The sequence below is a fragment of the Gracilinanus agilis genome, chromosome 4, assembly GCF_016433145.1.
Source record: "Gracilinanus agilis isolate LMUSP501 chromosome 4, AgileGrace, whole genome shotgun sequence".
Lineage (NCBI taxonomy): Eukaryota > Metazoa > Chordata > Mammalia > Didelphimorphia > Didelphidae > Gracilinanus > Gracilinanus agilis.
This window is the reverse complement of record NC_058133.1, coordinates 470,387,621-470,408,059: the sequence shown is the minus strand read 5'-3', so window position 1 is coordinate 470,408,059 and position 20,439 is coordinate 470,387,621. Positions and strand designations below refer to the sequence as shown.

General features: G+C 38.1%; 1 protein-coding gene across 1 annotated transcript in view; it reads left to right on the top strand.

Moving 5' to 3' along the window:
• Nucleotides 1–20,439, top strand: part of SPAG17 (sperm associated antigen 17) — a 260,151-nt gene that overhangs the window by 181,384 nt on the left and 58,328 nt on the right. The window contains exons 28-31 of the mRNA XM_044675536.1: nucleotides 7,220–7,428; nucleotides 11,159–11,303; nucleotides 13,007–13,161; nucleotides 16,744–16,935. Of these exons, the coding sequence (XP_044531471.1) occupies nucleotides 7,220–7,428; nucleotides 11,159–11,303; nucleotides 13,007–13,161; nucleotides 16,744–16,935 (701 nt within the window). The remainder of the gene's footprint in view (nucleotides 1–7,219; nucleotides 7,429–11,158; nucleotides 11,304–13,006; nucleotides 13,162–16,743; nucleotides 16,936–20,439) is intronic.

Here is a 20,439-nt window from a genome sequence, read left to right as displayed (position 1 = left end):
GGAAGGAAGGAAGGAAGGAAGGAAGGAAGGAAGGAAGGAAGGAAGGAAGGAAGGAAGGGGAAGGAAGGAAGGAAGGAAGGAAGAAGGGAAGAGAGAGAGAGAGAGAGAGAACCTACTCATCCTTCATAGCCCAGTTCAAATTCCAGTTCTTCCCTGGTCTCAAGAAATTATCTTTCTCATAACACTTTGTGCCTCTCTTTGTTCATGTAGAGTATGTTCTTTAAAGTGTTGTGTAAATATGAGTCACTATAAGAACCAATACTCCATGTGTGACCTTAGGATACTCCATTTCTCTGTTCTTCAGTTTCCTTATCTGTAAAATAAAGATATTGTGCCAGATTACCATTAAAATCCCCTCTAGTTATAAATCTACAATCCTATAACCTGTGCAGTGCTGTGAAAAAATATTTTAATTAGGTTAATAAAATATAAACTTATAAGACATAGGTGATATAACAATATAAGAAAGAGCAATGGTTATGTAAAAAAATATACTGGAACAGCTAGGTAGCATAATGGATAGAGCACTAGACCAGAAGGACCTGGGTTCAAATCTGTCCTCATACACTTCCTAGCTTTGTGATCCTATGTAAGTCACTTAGCCCCCATTGCTTAGCCTTTGCCATTCTTCTTTTGATTACATGTATAAATATATTAATGGATATATATGTGTATGTGTGTGTGTGTGCAAATTAAATATGTATCACTGCCTAATCACTACTGTTTAAATGTTTCAGGCTCCGACTTTTCTAAACATTTCCTTTTATGCATGTCTTCTTAGCTTTCTGTTCACCCTCAGGTAATCCTTATAGGGAGGAAGAAATGAAACAAGCATTTATTGAGGACCTACTATGTGCCAGGGTTAAACACTTTGCAAACGTTATCTCATCTAATCTTCAAAACCAACCCTAGGAAGTAGGTGTTGTTATATTCTTCATTTTACAGATGAGGAAACAGAGGCAGACAGATATTAAGTGACTTACCCAGTGTCACACAGTCAGGAAGTGGCTAGATGATCTAGAAATCATCTTTAAATTCTGCATTTTGCAAATAATAAACAGAGAGAGAGAAACATGGGTTTCACATAGCTAGTAAATGAAATCCCAGAGGCTCAAACCCAGGTCATCCAGTGTCAAGTCCAATGCCCTTTTGAATCTACTAGGTTGTTTGAAAGCCCTAGGCTCCTTTTTGGTCATTGTTATTTTTTTAACCCTTACTTTCTTTCTTAAAATCTATACTAAGTATCAATTCCTAGGCAGAAGAGCAATAAGGGCTAGGCAACTGGGTTAAGTTAAGTGCCCAGGGTCATACAGCTAGGACATTATCAGAGGCCAGATTTGAGCCCGGGTCCTCCTGACTCCAGGACTTGCTCTCAATACACTGTGCTTCCCTTTAATTGTTCTTAAAGGTGAAAGTGTCAATTACTTCTGTAGAACTTTCCCCTTTGATGGCATAATATATTTCTATCTATCTGGGAGAGATTGCTCTTCATTTCCTCTCTAGCTTCAGGCTAAGCAGTGCTTAGGTGGCTCAACAAGGCTCCAGATTCCTCCTTTTCAGCTCGGCTCTCATTTCTGAGGATAGAAGGGAATTTCATGTGTCTATGGGTTCTTGCCCTGTCCATGAATGTTACAAACACTTCCTTGCTTTTCTAAAACTCTTACCTTCTGTCTTAGAATCCATAGTATGAGTTTCAAGGCTGAAAAGTGGTAAGGGATAGGCAATTGGAGTTAAGAACGTGCCTGCAGTCACACAGCTCTAAACCCAGGACCTCCCATCTCCAGGCCTGACTCTAACCATTGAACCACCTAACTGCCCCTTTTTCTTGCTTCTTAAAAGAATCACACCCTACTTTTCTCAGAAGAATTCTAAAAGAATAAAACCAAACAGAACAGGTACTGAAGATGTTATTTACCAGATTTTTATTTTTTAGAGTACATTAAGGAAATTGGATCTGATGTGAGAAACATCTGTAAGTTTTAGAGCAGAAAAATATAATTTCACACATTATAATATATGATAAATAATGCTAATATAACAGACATTTTCTGTACTTGGATTGAAGGAGGAAATACTGAAAATTGTGGTGAGCAAAATAAACAAGCAAGTGTATCTTGGAGAGATAATGTGGAGCAAGTCTTGAGCGTTTTTTTCTTCACTTGACCAACTCTCTTATCAAGAAGTTATCTCAGGGGGCAGTTGGGTGGCTCGGTGGATTGAGAGCTAGGCCTATAGACGGAAGGTTCTAAGTTCAAATCTGGCCTCAGACACTTCCCAGCTATGTGACCCTGGGCATGTCACTTAATCCCCATTGCCTAGCCCTTACCACTCTTCTGCCTTGGAACTAATACACAGTACTAATTCTAAGATGGAAGGTAAGGATTTAAAAAAAAAAAGTTATCTCAGAATTTTTGTGAGCTTCCTACATCAATTTGGTAAATTGGCAAATTTGATAAATACCTACATCAATTTCTATTTGTGTAAGAATTCTTTAATGAGGTCAACACCAGGTAGAGAGCTTACTATAGTGATCTTCAGTGCTGTTAAAAGGCAGCATTGATCATAGCAAGGAGACAGATTTAGGTTTCATATCATGAAAAACTTCCTAACAGCATTAACATTCTCAAAAAGAATGTACAAAATAGAATGGACAGTCCAGGGAAGGTTGTGGTTTGCCCTTACTTGGATGTCTTCTTAGAGATTCTAGACAATTACTTGCTAAGTATGTGTTGGTTGGACTAGATGACTATTGAATCCCTCCTAACTCTAATTTCTAAGATTCATAGAATGGTAAAAATGTTAGGGCTGGATTGATGTTGTCTCATTTATCCGTGGAGAGCTTTTTCCAGAAGCATATAAGAAAGATCAAAGTACCTGTCCATTGATTGAGGAATGCCTAAATAAGCTATGGTTTATGAATGTACCACAAGAAATGATAACTATAAAGATGCATAAGAAGATTTCTTATAACTGATACAAAGTGAAGTAAGCATAAGCAGGAAAACAATAAACCCAGTGACCTCATAGATATAAATGGAAAGACCAATCAAAATAATTGAATTGAGGGGCAGGTAGGTGGCAGAGTACATAGAGCACCAGGCCTAGAACTGGGAGGACCTGGGTTCAAACCTGATCTCAGACTCTACCCTGGCTATGCGTCTATGGGCAAGTTAGTTAACCTTGATTACCTAGCCCTTGCCACTTTTCTGCCTTAGAACTGATAGTGAGACAAAATGTAAGGGTTATTTTTTTTAACTGATAGGGTACCTATGAAAAAGCTTCTAACAAAGAGGAAAATGTACCTCCAAATGTATTTCAATTTGATGAAATTACTTCTTTGCAGAAATAAGGGACCTTGGGAATGAAACATGACATATACTATCACACTAGCTTAATGTTTTGACTGGTTTTACAGAATAGCTTCCCCCTCTTTTAATCTTTGGGACAAAGAATTGCTTTCTCTGGGTAAGAGATTGGGGAAAGTTATGTTCCAAAATGAGAGTATTATCAAAACAAAAAATATCCATAAAAACTTTAATTTTTAAAATATTTTATTTTTTCCTCAATTACATGTAAAACAATTTTAACCTTTTTAAAAAAAATATTGAGACAAATTCTTCTCCTCCCTCCCTTCTTTTTTCTTTCCTTCCTGAGATGGCAAGAAAGCTTCAGTTTTTTTTTAAAGGGAAAAAAAAACCTCGTGTAAAAAAAAGTATGCTAGGCACTGAAAAGAGATACAAAAATAAGTAAGACACCGCCCTTGGCTTCATAAGGCTTACAATATAATAGGAAGGATAATACATATATAGAAAGAAACAACAAAATATAGAACATGTTCAATGCAAAAGATGAACCTTTTCCATGAAAAAATAAATATATGCAAGGCTGGAGTGTATGGGGAGTGATGATGGCTTGAATTAGGATATCTCCTACTATCATCTCAAAGGCATCTGTCCCAAGCATAGATGGTTGATATAGGTCTAGATAATTCAGCAAAAGGACAAATTAACTATCACCTAAGTTCCAATAGAATATAATAACTCCCTCAGATTAAAAAATGGTTTCATTCCTGTCTTTGTCTTTCTGGTACTTAGCATCATGTCTGATACAGAATATTTATTCTTTGATATAGTGTTCTAAAAGCTGGCTCTGTCCACCTTTATGACCAATGATGTTTAAGCAGCTTTATCAGGGCCATATTCAGGATCAAGGAAATGCAATATACTGTGGTAATTCTAAGAAGCACTGGGTGCCTTTGGTTGTTATATTTTTGGTTTGGTTTAATCACTGCTGGAATGAGAAACAGGATCATTACTGAGAGTCAGATGAGGGTTATAGACCTGACTCAGCCAAGAAACTTTGTTACTTGGGGCAAGTAATTTTATTTCTCTAGTATTCGTTGTCTTCATTTGTATATTTTATGTAAGATCTCTTAACTTTCCTGACTTCAAAAGTGTCACTGAGACCTAATACAATGAAACCTATGCCTATAGCTATATATGGGTATTCCTTAGTTACAAAAACAGGATAGATAAAAAGAAGGGACAGGATAGCATTGTATCATGGGTGTATACTATAGACCACCTGGACAGAAAGAGGAAATAGATGGAGTTGTTGGGTTTTTTTAATCACAATCCTGGTTCAGAGGTACAATATAGTTATTTTTTAATAATTAATTTAATTAACTTAAAATATTTGTCCATGGTTACATGATTCGTATCATAATACAGTTGTGATGGGGATTTCAGTTACTCAGATATCTGAGCTCTTTGTGCCAAAAGCAGAGCAGTAAATAACTTCTCATCTTGCCTTAGTAATAATTTTCTCCTTGGCAACGGAAACAACAAAGTGAGATTTTATTCAGAATCTTATTCTAATTAGCAGGGAGGAATTGGTCACTGGTAGAGCCATGAGAGAAGTGAGTACTCTATTCGAGAGTTTATGATCTAGAAGAAGAAATCTGAATATAGTCTGATCTGTACACTATAATTTGAGAAGCAGATTTCACAGGGTTAAGAAGAAACTAGTTAGTAATTCAATGAAAAATTATCAAAATGATTCTTAAAGGGATGGTTGGCAAACATCAAGAAAGGAATGTCATGATTACAAAGATCCAGTAAATCTAAAACAATGAAATTTAATAGGTACAAATGTCAAGTTGTGCACTTAAAAATACAAATTACAAATATAAAATTGAGAGAGGTATGATTAGAAAGTTTTTCTGGGGAAAAAATCTGAGGATTTTAGTGGCCTACAAGTTCAAAATGAGATAGCAATATGTTATGGCAGTCAAAAAAGTTAATTGGATTTGGGGCTAAATTAAGAACCAAAGCTTTCAGAAATAGATGATAATCCAACTGTATTCTACCCTCATCAGAACTCAACTTGTATATTGTATTTATTTCAGAGCACCATTGTTTTAAAAAGATTGTTAATAAGAAGAAAAGTGTCAGAAGGAGGGCAACAAGGATAGTGAAAAACCTTGAATTAATGTCATATAAGGATGAGTTGAAATAACTGGCTGTTTAACTCAGAAGACTTAAAGGGTGGGGGGATGATAGCTGTCTTCAGGTATTCAAAGGCCTGTCATATGGAAGAGATATTGGATTTGTTCTGTGTGGCCAAGAGTGAGCAATGGATGGAAATTACCCAGAGGCCAATTCAGACTTGATATCAGGAAAAACATCTTAATGATTAGTGTTGTACAAAAGTGGGGTGGGCTACCTTGAGAAATTATAGATTCTCTAAAGTCTTCAGTTAGAGGTTGGACAAGTACTTGTTGGGTATATGATAATAGTGATCTCTTTTCTTTGAGTTAAACTAGATAACTGCTAAAGACCCTTCAACCTTAAAAATTTGTGTCTCTAATTAATCAATCAATAATTATTTATCAATAATTATTTACTATCTACCAGGCCCTATAAATACAGAGACAAAAAAAAGAGAGTATTGAAGAAAATTTTGGGTATGGAAATAGTAAAGCATAGTAAGAGTTTGAGAGAAAACTATAATTAATATTATAATAAAATAATAATAATAGTGATAAAGTGATAATTGCTATTATATTATTCCTCTTTCTCCTCATATGTAGGAGTAATGTACTTTAAAATTAGCAAGGTGTTTTCCTCACAAAAACTTCGTGAAATATAAAGTGCATGTATTAGTATCCTCATTTTTCAGATAATATAACGAAAGTCATAGAAGTAAAGCTAGATAGCAAATGGTGTGAGATCAACAGATTTTTCTGTCTCCAAGTCAAGTGTTCTTTCCACATGCTACACTGGTGAACAGACTTGGAATGGGGCATGAAGGAAGGATGGTGTGGATGCAGTTGAGAGTTGGGAAGAAATAGCTGTGATAGTAAAAATAGATGACCAGTATTGGGGAACCAAGGTTGAGAGAGATACAGGAGTGGCATTTGAGTTTAAAATTAAAAGGTAATGATCAGTGATTAGAATTTTAGGAAAATTAAAGTAGAACCATATTTGCTCCTTACTCCAGAGATATGGAAAGTATAAATCCCAAAGGGTTTCATTAAAGTCCATATTTTGAGGGAGTTCTTCACCCCTGATATCCCAGCACCAATCTTGGTTGCTTGCTTCTTAACCTGCTAAACCTTTTCTGATTCAAGTTTGTTTGTTTTTTTGTTGTTGCGATAAAGAGATGTATATTTCCCATTCATTGCCAACTTTGCTGTAAGCAAATTATGGTTCTGAATTTTTCTCATCAGTCCAAGCCAGAAAATATCAGCAATAGTGACTGCAGCATTAGTCTTAGAAAGTCACCCACTCACTATAAATGCCTGTAGGATTTGTTCTTTGCTGTAACAGAGATGCTGAGAGGCCACCACAAAAGCCCTTGAAAGCACTGCATAACTCTTGAGGAGTAAATGTTGGGTCATTCAACTGTCAATTTACTTCTTCGTGATCTGCTACTTGTATTTCACAAAGGGTTTGCAAAGACCCCATTTATTTCATCTACACACTGAGATCCATCTAGGGAAGCAACGTGAGCTTTTCCCTTGGGTTTATTAGTGATTTAATTATAGCACCTACCCTCAGAGCTGTTGTAAGGATAAAACGAGATTATGTTTATAAAGTACTTTATAACCATTAAAGTGCTATGTAAATGCTATTATTGCTGCTGTTGTTATCAAGTTCTAGTGTATCAAAAGATAGATATCATACTCACATTGTTATATTTGTTCATATTCCTATAGGAAAGTCTCCAAAAAATACGTCTCTTTTAAACAAGGGTGAGTCCCATGAGCAGGTACATTATCAACTCCCAGCACCTGAAGAAATCCAGGCAGGCACTTGGATTACTACTACGCCTGCAGGCATTCGAATTGGCACCAAAGGAGTAGAAAAAATACCGCAACTGGCACCATATCTGTCCTTCCAAGCTACAGATCCTGTTGATGGAACGGTACTGTGCATTATCTTGATGCTTCATAGTCTTCTACAGAGTCTTAAAATTCAGGGCTCTGTGAGCTCCTGGTGCCAAGTTGCCACTATCTCTAATGCAGGCAAAGGAAAGAGAATGGGGCAAGTCTCACCAGCAAGCATTACTGAGTCAATTCAGTGGGCATTTATTAAATTCCTCGGGCACCAAGCTAAGCACTGGGGATCCAAAGGAAAGTACCTTGCCTTGAGCAAGCACAATTCTAGTGGAAGAGGGAACATGCAAACAAGATATCTACAGGGTATGTCTAGATATACATACAAGGTGTATACTGGGTAAATTGGAGAAGACAGCAGCATAGGATGAGATGGGAAAGGCCTCTTGAAGAAAATTGAATTTGAGCTTAATCTTGAAAGGAAGTCAGGGAAACCAGGAGGTGGAGACAAAGAGCACTACAAGAATGGAGATCAGTCAGTGAAAACAGATTCAGGACCTATTTATTCGGTACTGTTTGAAAAGAATAATAAAACAACCAGTGTCACTAGACCATAGAGTACTATAAGGGAGGAACCTGTAAGAAGGATGTGCAAGACCGGGTTATAAAGACCTATAGAAGACAAACAGGATTTTATCCTTGATCTTGGAGGTAATAAGGGAACAGTTGGAGCCCTTTAGGAAGATTACTTTGGCAGCTGAATGAAGGATGGAGTGGAACATGGAGAAATTTGAAGGGGGGAAGATTAACCAGCAACTTATTTCCAGTAAGTCAGAGATGATAAAGATCTGCATCAGGGTGGTAGCTGAGTCAAAGGAGAGAATAGAATATAGATGAGAAATCTTACAGAGGGAGAAAGGACAGAGCATGGCCTTAGATTAGATATATGGAAAGAGTGAGAATGAGAAATAGAGGATGGCACGTAGGCTGCAAGTCTGAATGGCTGAGAAGATGGTGGGAGGATATTACCATCAAAAGTAACAGGGAAGGGGCAGCTGGGTAGTTCAGTGGATTGAGAGTCAGGCCTAGAGACGGAAGGTCCTAGGTTCAAATCTGGCCTCAGACACTTCCCAGCTGTGTGACCCTGGGCAAGTCACTTGACCCCATTGCCTACCCTTACCACTCTTCTGCCTAGAAGCCAATACACCGAAGTTAAGGGTTTAAAATTAAAAAAAAAAAAAAGAAAAGAAAAGAAAAACAAAACAAAAGTAACAGGGAAGTTAGGAAGTGGGAAATGTTTTTTTAAAAAAAGATGAGTTCTAGTTTAGATGTGTTGAGTTTAAGATGTCTATAAGAATGCAATGTGTGATGCCTGATGATAATGATGATGATGAAGATTACATTAATAGCTGGCATTTATTTAGCATTTGCACAACATTTTACCAATATTTTGTTTGATGCTCACAAAAATCCTGGGAGGTAGATGCTCCATTTTACAGAAATGAAGCAGATGTAGTGAGATGTAAGTGATTTGCCCAGGGTCACACAATTAGGAAGTATCCGAGATCAGATTTGAACTCGGGTTTTCCTATACCAGATTTAAGACTAAGCAGTTGGTGAAGATCAGGAGAGAGTTTAAAGCTAGATAAATACATCTAAGAATCATATGTATAGAGATGATAATTGAGTCCATGGGAGCTCATGGGAGCTCCTGAGATCACCAAGTGAAGAGAAGGCCAACTCTTGGCCCTTGACTCTTGGGGCATTATCAAAGATGTTGTTGTCACCCACCCTGTCTCAAAATCATTCTTAACTGACTCTTTGGTTTATTCAGTACCTAAGACTTCAGGAAACATAAATCATAATACAATGGGTACAAACAGACTGTATATAGGATACATTTAAGATAATTAATAGAAGGAAGGCACTAGAAACAAGGGGGATTGGGAAAGGGTTTTTTTATGATTGAAAATTTTTATTTAATGAATTAATTTAGAATATTTTCCATGGTTTTATGAATCATATTCTTTCTCTCCCCCATGAGCCTTCCCCTCCCCCATAGCCAACATGCAATTCCACTGGGTTTTACATGTATCATTGATCAAGACCTATTTTCATATTATTAGTATTTGCATTAGGGTGATCACTTAGAGTCTACATCCCCAAAAATATCCCCATCAAACCATGTGATCAAGCAGTTGGTTTTCTTCTGTGTTTCTACTCCCACAGTTCTTTCTCTGGATGTGAATAACATTCTTTCTCATAAGTCCCTCAGAATTGTCTTGGATCATTGCATTGCTGCTAGTATAGAAGTCCAAAAATATTTGATTGTACCACAGTGTATCCATCTCTGTATAATGGTCTCCTGGTTCTGCTCCTTTCCCTCTGCATCAGTTCCTGGAGGTCATTCCAGTTCACATGAAATTCCTCCAGTTCATTATTCCTTTGATCAGAACAGTATTCCATCACCAACAGATACAAAAATTTGTTCAGCCATTTCCCAATTGAAGGACATACCCTCATTTTCCAGTTTTTTGCCACCACAAAGAGTGTAGCTATAACTATTTTTGTACAAGTCTTTTTCCCTTTGATCTCTTTAGGGCATAAACCCAGCAGTGGTATGGCTGGGTAAAAGGGCATACAGTCTTTTAAAGCCCTTTGGGCATAGTTCCAAATTGCCATTAAGAATGGTTGGTAGGGGGCAGCTGGGTGGCTCAGTGGATTGAGAGCCAGGCCCTGAGACAGGAGGTCCTAGGTTCAAATCCGGCCTCAGACACTTCCCAGCTGTGTGACCCTGGGTGAGTCACTTGACCCCCATTGCCTACCCTTACCAATCTTCCACCTATAAGTCAATACACAGAAGTAAAGGGTTTAAAATTAAAAAAAAAATTAAAAAAAAAAAGAATGGTTGGTTCAAACTACACTAGCAATGCATTAATGTCCCAATTTTGCCACATCCCCTCCAACATTTATTACTTTCCTTTGTTGTCATGTTAGCCAATCTGCTAGGCATGATTGTTGTTTTGATTTGCATTTCTCTAATTATAAGAGGTTTATAACACTTTTTCATGTGTTTATTGATAGTTTTGATTTCTTTATCTGAAAATTGCCTATTCATGTCCCTTGCCCATTTATCAGTTGGGGAATGGCGTGATTTTTTGTACAATTGATTTAGCTCCTTATATATATTTAAGTAATTAGACCTTTGTCAGAGTTTTTTGTTATAAAGATTTTTCCCAAGTTGTTGCTTCCCTTCTAATTTTGGTTGCATTGCTTTTGTTTGTACAAAATCTTTTTAATTAATGTAATCAAAATTATTTATTTTATATTTTGTAATTTTTTCTAACTCTTGCTTGGTTTTAAATCTTTCCAGGAAAGGTTTTTTTTTTTTAAAACCAGTGTGCAAGATTTTTTTTTTCCCTCAAGGACTCACACATTCAACATGAGTTATACTAATACCAAAGCCCCACTGCACCCCCAAACAATTCTCTAGAGCAAAGATTGCCTCTGGCCTTTTTTTTTAATACCAGCATTTAATGCAATGCCTATCACATAGTGGGCTTCTTGTCTGATTTAAGTGGGGGGGTTGAAATTACCCTGCTTGTGATAACCTACCCATCTAGAGCAAAGAAAATTAAAGTTCTTTAGAAACTTCTCTAAAGTTCTGTGTACGAATAGTACGTATTAACTTGCTTGTAATTTACAATGATTAAAAGACTTTAAGTCTTGCCCTGATCATAATAATAATAAGCCTACTTGAGTTTTGCCTTTGGGCAATCTAAGGTCAAGAGGTTTGCTCACTATTCCTTCTCTGTCCAGGTGATGACAACTCGAGAAGACAAAGTAACTATTGTGATAAAAACTGATGGGACAAGAATAGTGGATCATGCTGATGGCACCCGAATCACTACCTTCTATCAGATTTATGAAGACACTATTGTTCCTTCGAGTGACCAAGAAATAAGTAAGTTTATGGCAAATGACCACCATAGACAACAAAGGCTCTACACGGAGTCTCACATTCCTGCTTCATCAGACTTGAGTTTGTTCTGATCCTCACAGATGAACACATAGCATAATTAAATTCACAGTGAATCTAGAATCTTAAATCCCAATTAACCAAATGCCAGTTCCTATTACATTCCACTCCATTTTGCCCACTTGGCCAGGTGGAATAGAGAGGACTACCATTGCAGCATGGCTTCTGAGTTTCCTTTCCTTAATTCTTAAGCATTTCCTCAAAGGTGTAAATTTACTTGAGGTATAATGCTTCTCTGTCACCCCTTGGTTCCAATGTTCCTTTGGAATAAGGTGTATGTACTCTTCCATTGCCAATAGTCTATTCAACAATCAATTGGCAGATGTTTATGGAATGACTCCTCTGCACCAGAAATTTTGAAAGTTGCTGGGGATACAAAAAGGACTAATAAAATAATCCTCTACTCCCATGAGCCACCATCTCAGTAATATCTATGAGATCATAAGCATATAGAATTTAAAGCTGGAAGGGATCTTCGAAATCAACTGGCCCAGCTCCTTCACTTTATAAGTGATGAAAGAAGTTTACATGAGCTGCCCAGAGTCATGCAGGCTTGATGTTTTCTGTCTCCAGATCCAAGGCTCTTTCCATCTTTGCTACCATGCCTTAAACTCTCAAGTTTGCTTTAATTTATTTCTCCATATTCTTAGCATTGATGGTGTCTAGGCATTTAAGATCATGAGTGTCATATGCCCAGTCTTCTCGATCATTGTGTTCTGTGAATTATTGGGAAATTGCATTATTCTTGCTCTATCTTACTGCTTTATGTCACCGTATTTAGTCATCATATTTGGGCAATTTTATCTTCATTCCCTTCATTCTCAGTTTAGAGTTTTCTTGATCAGATCAGCAAGCCTCCAAGCAAATACATCTTTCCAGGCTTGCCTGAGAGCCACAACATTCCATATCAAAAGTCTATCATTCTTGTGGCCTGTATCCAGAAAACCAAATCTTGTTCTCCAACTTAAACTACTCCAAATTTTCATTTAGACCTAGACAAACTCATAGTCTTCTAAAGCTATAAGGAACCTTTTAGCTTATCTAGTCTAACTCTTCCATTGTACAGATAATAAAGGCAAGGCTTAGCGAAGTGGTCTCTTGCTTCAAGTTACCTGAGTAATAAGTGGCAAGGCCAGGCACTGACCTCTTCTAGGCTACCACATTGCCCATGTCGTCCTTTCTTTTCTCAAGTCCCTATCTTCAGTAGGCAGCAGTAATGACTAGCTTTGTTCTCACCTTGGGATTTTGTTCAAGTTAGTGTGTTCAATTACAAACTCTGTTTTCACCTCGGGATTTATGTTCATTTTAAAAACAATACCTTTTGAGCTTTTTCTTTCCTTTTTTCCTTCTTGCCTAAACAAACATATTAAACCCTGCTTCCAACTCTAAGAGAGGCAGTCTTGGCAGAAAAGAAATGAGCGATCCTGAGATCTAGGGCATCAGAAAGTCATGCATTTTGAAAGACGGCAACACAAGCAGGATTTCCGGTCCTTCTCTCTATCTTCCAGCTATGTGCTTTTTCAAAAGAGCCCTGTAGAATGAAGGGAGCCTTAGCTAAAGGACAAGTCTAAAGTCCACTCCCCTACCCTAGCACCACTTCAACCATGACTGCCTGTATTTGCTCTTAGATGAATCCCCATGGTCCATCACCAGGCAAGTGAAGTGTATGCGAATAGAGAGCCCCCACTATGCTTCTGTTATTACAAACTGTGAGGACAGCAGCTGCTGTGCCACTTTCGGAGATGGGACATCAGTTATTGCAAAGCCACAAGGGACATACCAGGTGAGCCAAGGAGACAAGGAACTGGAGACAGTTCCAATTGTATGAGTGAGGCCTCCCAGGGATCCTTTGCCTTCCAGTTTTTCCTTTCATAACTTCTTTTCCATGTGTGGCCATATACAACACACTACTATTTCTGAAACCCTTCTTTGCTGTCTTTTAAGATATATATGGACTCACATTTGTAGAATGTTTTATAAATCAGTCAATAGGCATTGATTATGAATTTATTCCACCCTAGACACTGCACTTAGCACTGAAGATACAAACAAAATGAAAAGCAGCCCTGCCCTCAAAGAGCTTATATTCTAATGGTGGAGAAAACATGTACCTAAATAGATACTAACAAAATGCATATTACCAAAAGAGACCTTGGAGTTCCTCTAGTCTTTAATTTATAAATGAAGAAACTGAGGCCAGAGATGGAAAATTATTTGCCCAGGGTTGCATGGGTATTAAGTGATAGAACTGGGATTCAAATTCAAGTCCCTTACTCCAAATCCAAAATTCCTTTCACTGATCAATGCTGCTTCAAGCCTCACAATATCACTATTTTATGGTTGAGGAAATTGAGGCTCAGAGCACTTAAGTATTTAGTTCAAATTTGCACAGCTGAAAATATCCTCAAGAAACTTATACTTTAGTGGAAAAAAATAAAACTAGCATATATGAAACAAAGAACAAGTAAGCATTCATCTGATTTATATTGACCTTTGGAAAGGGCACCATCCATTTCTGTCTTCTTCTTTCAGGTCTATAACATCCCAAGTTCCCAATGTTAATCACTTTTGCTGTGTGAAGTAGCTAGAATTCACTGAAATTTGTTCCAAGAGGTGCAGCTAGGTGGCTCAATGGATAGAGAGCCACATCTGGAGATGGGAACTCCTGGGTTCAAATTTGGCCTTAGATACCTCCTAGCTATGTGATCCTGGGCAGGTCACTTACCCCCAATTGCTTGGTCCTCACCAATATTCTGCATTAGAACCAATACTTAGTATCAGTTCTAAGTCAGAAGGTACAGGTTTTTTTTTATTGTTCCAAGGCTAAATTGGCATCTTGAAAGGTGGAAAGTTGGGATGGGGGGTAGAATAAGGGTCCTGTTAAAACTTAACCATATAATATCAGGCATGACCCTGGGATCTAGTTAGGCAAACTGGCAGGTTCTATTAAGGAATGAAGAATGGCTCCATTATTTAAGGGCCATCCTAAATATAAAAAGGAACCATCACCAGTAGGTTGTTCACTTGCTGATGATTATTTTTGGCCATAACAACCTATTAAAGGAAGCAAAATGCAAAATATATATTCTGTTCTATGGGGTATCCTTTCATTTTCAAATTGGTAATCACCAAAGACAAAGCCTGGCTTTGTGTTAAAGTGTGCTAAGATCATGCCAATTTTAAGTTGTCTCTAAATGTTTATTTAACTTCTGGTACTTAAAATATAAAATCTTCAGCTACTCAATGAATGACTATACAATTGGAGGGACTGAATCATACTGACATTCTTGCTTTAAGTGAAACCAGAAGAAGGAAGTTACCTGGAAAGCTGGCTCACAGATTCTCCTTAGAGAATAAGCAAGAGTTGGTTTCATTCTGCATCCAAAAGCAAGACATCATATCATAGGACTCCTCGACATCTCACCTTGTGGAAATATCAGTGATCAAGCATAAGCAAACAAACCAACGTAAAGAAAATTACAGCTTATGTGCCAAAATCTGAAGGAAGGAAGCAAAGGCATTCTATGAAGAACTGGACAAGAGGAATAGGGAAGGGCTTCTTGTGGAAGGTGGGAATGTAGCTGAGACATGAAGGAAACCAGGCGGCAAAGATGAGGAGATAGAGCATTCTGGGTGAGGGGACAGCCAATGAAAAGGGCCAAAGAAAAAAAGATGGAGTATTTTGTTCAAGGAATAGCCAGGAGGCCAGTGTCGCTAAACTGAAGGGTAAATGGGGAAGGGAGGGCAGTAAAAGAACATTGGAAAGATGATGGCAACAGATTGCTCAGTAGATGTTACAAAGATAAAAATTAACAGTCCTTTGGCATCAGATTAGATATGGCAGGTGGTGGGGAGGGAGACTGAGAGTCAAGGATAGAGTCAAGGTCCTGATCCTAGAGGCCTGGGAAAGATAGTGATGTGCTTGACAGTAACAGGAAAGTTTTAGAAGGGACTGGTTTTAGAGAAAAGATGATGAGTTCCCTTTCTGACATGTTGCATTTAAGGACACAGAAGTCAAGGTGCCCAAAAGGCAGTTGGAGATGTATGACTATAGGTCAGCAGACTATAGGTCAGCAGAAAGGTTAGGACTAAATAAGTTTTTTTAAGAATCATCAGCATAGAGATGATCATTGAAATCATGAATGCTTTGTGTTCACAAGTTAATGGGGATGGATGATCAAGTTGAGGGTCTTTTGAGGATGGAGGACATGGGCATGATTATAGGTAGAAAGGAAACAATAAGTAGGTAGGGAAATATTTAATATAAATGAGAGAATGAGGATGATAGTGGAGTTAATCTGCTGTTGGAGACATGATGAAATGGAATCACTTGTACATATAGAGAGACTGACTTTGACAAGGAGAAGGGCCACTGCATCATGTGAAAAGAGATAAAGATAATGACAGAAAACATCTGTGTGAAATGGGATTAAAAAAAAAAAGGGAAGCTCTCAGTAAATGATCTTGATTTTTTCAGTAAAATGTAAGACAAGTTTCTTATTGGGGGGAAAAAGATTGGCTGGAGAAGGGGCCATGAAAAACTTGAGGAGGAATGAAAAGGTTTTCAAGATCCACTATGATGAGTAAAAGAGTGAATTAATTAGGGAGGGCTAAAATAATTGCCTGGCAGCAATGAAGACCCAGTTGAGATTGTGCAACATAAAATTTTAGAGTACCCAGTCAGAATGGTCCCATGATTTTCTCCACCTTTGTTCAGCAGCCAAAGCTTAGGAACAAAGACAGTAGTTGATGGGAATGATCCAAGCCTGGGTCTTAGCAGGGCACAATTATTGCTACTATAGGGGGCAAAGGACTCAAGACAGTAATGTAGAGTTGAGCTGGTTCACAAAGGGTTGTGAAGAAGGAGAAAGGTAAATCATGTAGTTGGTAATAGGGGTGATAGTCTGGGAAAGAACTCAGTTTTCAAGGGATTAAGGGTCTCCGTTTAAATGAATGAAGAATTGTGTTTAGTTTTGGATGGCAGAGGAAGAGCTGAAATGATGTTTGATTGTGATAGGATAAGGAGATTTCAGAGTTCCTGAACATGAATGGTGTATTTCTGATAGTAAGATCAAGGGTGTGACAGGAAGGTCAGTAAACTTGCCCTCTGGATTTGTTTGTCCCTGTCTTTTCCCTGCCCACATGGAAAAACAAAGAGGCTGGAATTCAGTGGGGTAGAGGCTTGGGAACCCCAAGCCTCAGAGCTATTTGATACTCCTTGCGTGGCATACTGCATGGTTTATGGTTTACTCTTAATGTTTGTGGCTAGTGAGTTCGATAAATTTTGTTCTAACAGTGAGCTCGATGGTTCTTTAAAGAGTAATAAAAGCAGGGTTTTTTTCTTCTCTGGCTGCCTTCCTGCTAGGTGCTACCCCCCAGCACTGGTTGCCTTTCCATTGATAAGGATTGCTCAGCCATTTATTCCCATGAATCAAGCAGTGACACCCTCTACCAGCCTTTTAGCCAACGTGAGCAGCTTCGAGCCAGCAGGTACATTATGAAGCATACTGCCGACATCATTTGTGAAGTCCTGGATCCCGAAGGAAATGTTTTTCAGGTAAATAATAATCTATGATTTCAAATGAGGGGGTTGGTTTAGATGATCTACAAGGTCCCTTTTAGTCTCAAATCCTATAAATCCAGTACTTCAGAAAGCTGATGTGTTTTCATTTTGCTCCCAGGTGCCACACACATGCATCAGCAAATCAGGATGGCAAAAGGTTTTAAAGGCCAGATAGACAAATGAGAAGAGAGGGGATAGAGAAAGGGGGAAAGAGCAAAGAGTTGAATTTTACATTAACAAATCAGAAGGAACAAGTAGAATGGCACCTTCTTACATGAGTGAATGGAGTGGAACGAGTAACATGGGGGAAAAGAAGCAACTTTTTTGTTTGACTGAAACAGTCTATGAAGGGAAGTAAAAAAGAATAAGTAAAAGGAAGAGAGGTCAGAGAATTTTATAGAGAGCAGAGAATGCAGTGAGGGGTTGAGAAGGAAGGATATTGGGGTGCTCAAATACTCCTGCTCCGGACCTCCCTTTTCCTTGTCCAATACTCTTCACTACTCATTTTGCGAATATGAATCTATTTTCTATCACAGATTGGCTGGCAATAGGACCACTTTCATTAAGACTCTGCTACTTTTCTGATCCATTCTGAATCTGACTTTAGGGCAGCTAGGTGATGCATTGGATTGAGTACTGGGCCTGGACTTAGGAAGACTCGAGTGCAATTCCAACCTCAGATACTTATTAGCTGTGACCCTAGCTAAGTTACTCAACCATGTTTGCCTCAGTTTCCTCATCTGTATCATGAACTGGAGAAGAAAATGTCAAACCATTCCAGTTTCTCTGCTAAGAAAACCCCAAATGGGGTCACAAAGAGTTGGATACAACATCTGACCTTAAGCAGAACTGTCTCAACCAGCAAATAAGCATTTATTTACTAAGTATTGACTATATATCAAACACTGTGCTAAGTAATGGGGCTAAAAGTACAAAAAACAAGGCCATGCCCTCAAGAAACTTATTTCCTATAGGTAGAAATAACACATAACAGGGAGCTGAAAAATGGGGGGGAGAGAGATAAGGTGCCCACTTGAGAGAAAGAAAGCAAATTCAGGAGAGGCAAAAGTAGAGCTAGGGGAAGAGTGGAAGATGGCCTGCCTGTGCCCCTTCCCAAAATGGAACACTAGGAAAAACTCACCAAAGGGTCAAGGGGGGCAGTAGGTGAGAAGGCTCTAGGAACTGAGCTATGAAATAAACTGTTCTTGAGGGCACGTGGCCTTCTCACTCTCTAGGCTCCTCTGCCCTCAACTCATAGAATCACACATGAAATTTCATAGCAACTAGGGATCCCACAAGTTATTTAATTCAACCTATTTGAACACAAATCCCTTCTCAATACCATCTCTAACATTATCCAGTCTCAGCTTGAAAACCTCAGTGAGGTAGAGCCAGAGGTATGCTGGAGCTAGTTTATATAGGCTAACAAGGGTCATTGCTAAATTTTCAGTGTCAACATTTATACCTCAACAAATGCTACACATCAGGTCTTGATATATTGTTTTTAAAGATTACCTAAACTTTAAAATTATAGAGAAAAAGTTAATTATATATATTAAACATAAAAGTATTTCTTTTTTTAAAAAAATCCTTACTTTCCATCTTAGAATCAATACTGGGTATTGGCTTCAAGGCAGAAGAGTAGAAAGGGCTGGGCAATGGGGGTTAAGTGACTTGCCCAGGGTCACCCAGCTAGGAAGTGTCTGAGACCACATTTGAATCCAGGACCTCCCATCTCTAGGCCTGGCTCTCCATCCACTAAGCCACCCAGTTGCCCCCAAAAGTGTTTCTTGCAGGTATATTTTTCTCAGAATGCAAATTGTTAATATTTATCAGTAATTTATCTAGGAAGAACTCTCCAAAGCAGTCAAATTTTACATAGTATACTTCTTAGTATGTTTATTTAGTATACTTACTATACTATACTATACTATACTATACTATACTATACTATACTATACTATACTATACTATACTATACTATACGTATATTATACTATACTATACTATACTAACTACTTAGTATACTTAGTATAATTCTTAGTAAGTGGCAACTAAATGGCACTGTGGATAGACTGTCAGCCTGGAATCAGAAAGACTCACCCTGCTAGGTTCAAATCTGACCTTAGACATTAGCTGTGTGACCCTGGGCAAGTCATTGAACCCAGTTTGCCTCAATTTCCTCATGTGTAAAATGAGCTGGAGAAGTGGCAAAACACTCCAGTATAGCTACCAAGAAACTCCAAATATTATTACAAAGAATTGATCATGATGGAAATGACTGAACAACAATAATTCTTAGTAAATGTTTTTTTACACAGAGTTATGACCTGCATCTCTGTCATATTCCACCAAATCGTTCCTAGGTCTCTGTGGCCAAGCTTCGGCCTCCCTTCATTGGCCTCCTTTCCATAGCTACTCAGTGCCCTTTATCCCACCTCCTAGTCCAATCTCAGGACAACAGATGATGCTGAAATGCAAGTTGTAGGAGTTTAACAGAGATGTCAGTTCTGGAATGCAGGCAAAACCAGATTAAAATGTAATTGAGAAACATCACAAAATGCATAAAAATACAATACATCCCAGGCAATGTAAATTTAAGGGGTTTTAAGTCAATATGGGGACTGCAGGCTTTTCTCTGAATTTAACACCATTGACTTAAAAGGATGAGCACTCTCAGGGACATTTGTACCTCAAACATCAATTCAACAAGCACTATTATCAGAGCCTCCTAAGATCTGAATCATTCCATAAAAGGAATAAAGCTCTAATAGCAGAATTTCTGGTATCTGTGAGCAGGTAACTGAAAAATGATGGGAAGGTGAGATGGGAATTGGATGGAGTAGAAGAGAAGCGTTCCAGGACAGCTGAAATCGCACCCCTTATAGCGAGGTTGCCAACTTTGTATTTGAATGAAAACCAAATAGTTCAATTTCATCCAAAAAGTTAGACATTTATTCTTTGTCTCCAAAATGAATTCACATTAGTTGTTCAAGCTATCTTATGAACTTGAAATTTCAAATTAATTAACTTGGCAAGGAAATCTGGTGTTCATCAAGAATACCTTAGCTAAATAAAACCAGGGCTTCCCAAAAGTAATTTTTTTAATCACTTACTTCTCAAGTTGAGCAGAGATCCTTATCTTGTCAACGTTTGTTTGTTTGTTTGTTTGTTTGTTTGTTTTTAATCCCTTATCTTCTGCCTTAGAATCAATACTATGTTTTGGGTCCAAAGCAGAAGAGTGCTAAGAGCTAGGCAAAAGGGATTAAGTGACTTGCACAGGGTCACACAGCTGGGGGAGTGTCTGAGGTCAGATTTGAACCTAGGACCTCCTGTCTCTAGGCATTGTTCTCAACCCACTAAACTACCCAGCTGCCCCAACATGTTCTTTTAAATATTAGATCCTTTATGCCTACCTCCAGAGAAAGGATTAATGGAGTCTGAATACAGACAGAGGCATACTATATTTCACTTTATTTCTTCACTTTTCTTTTGTAT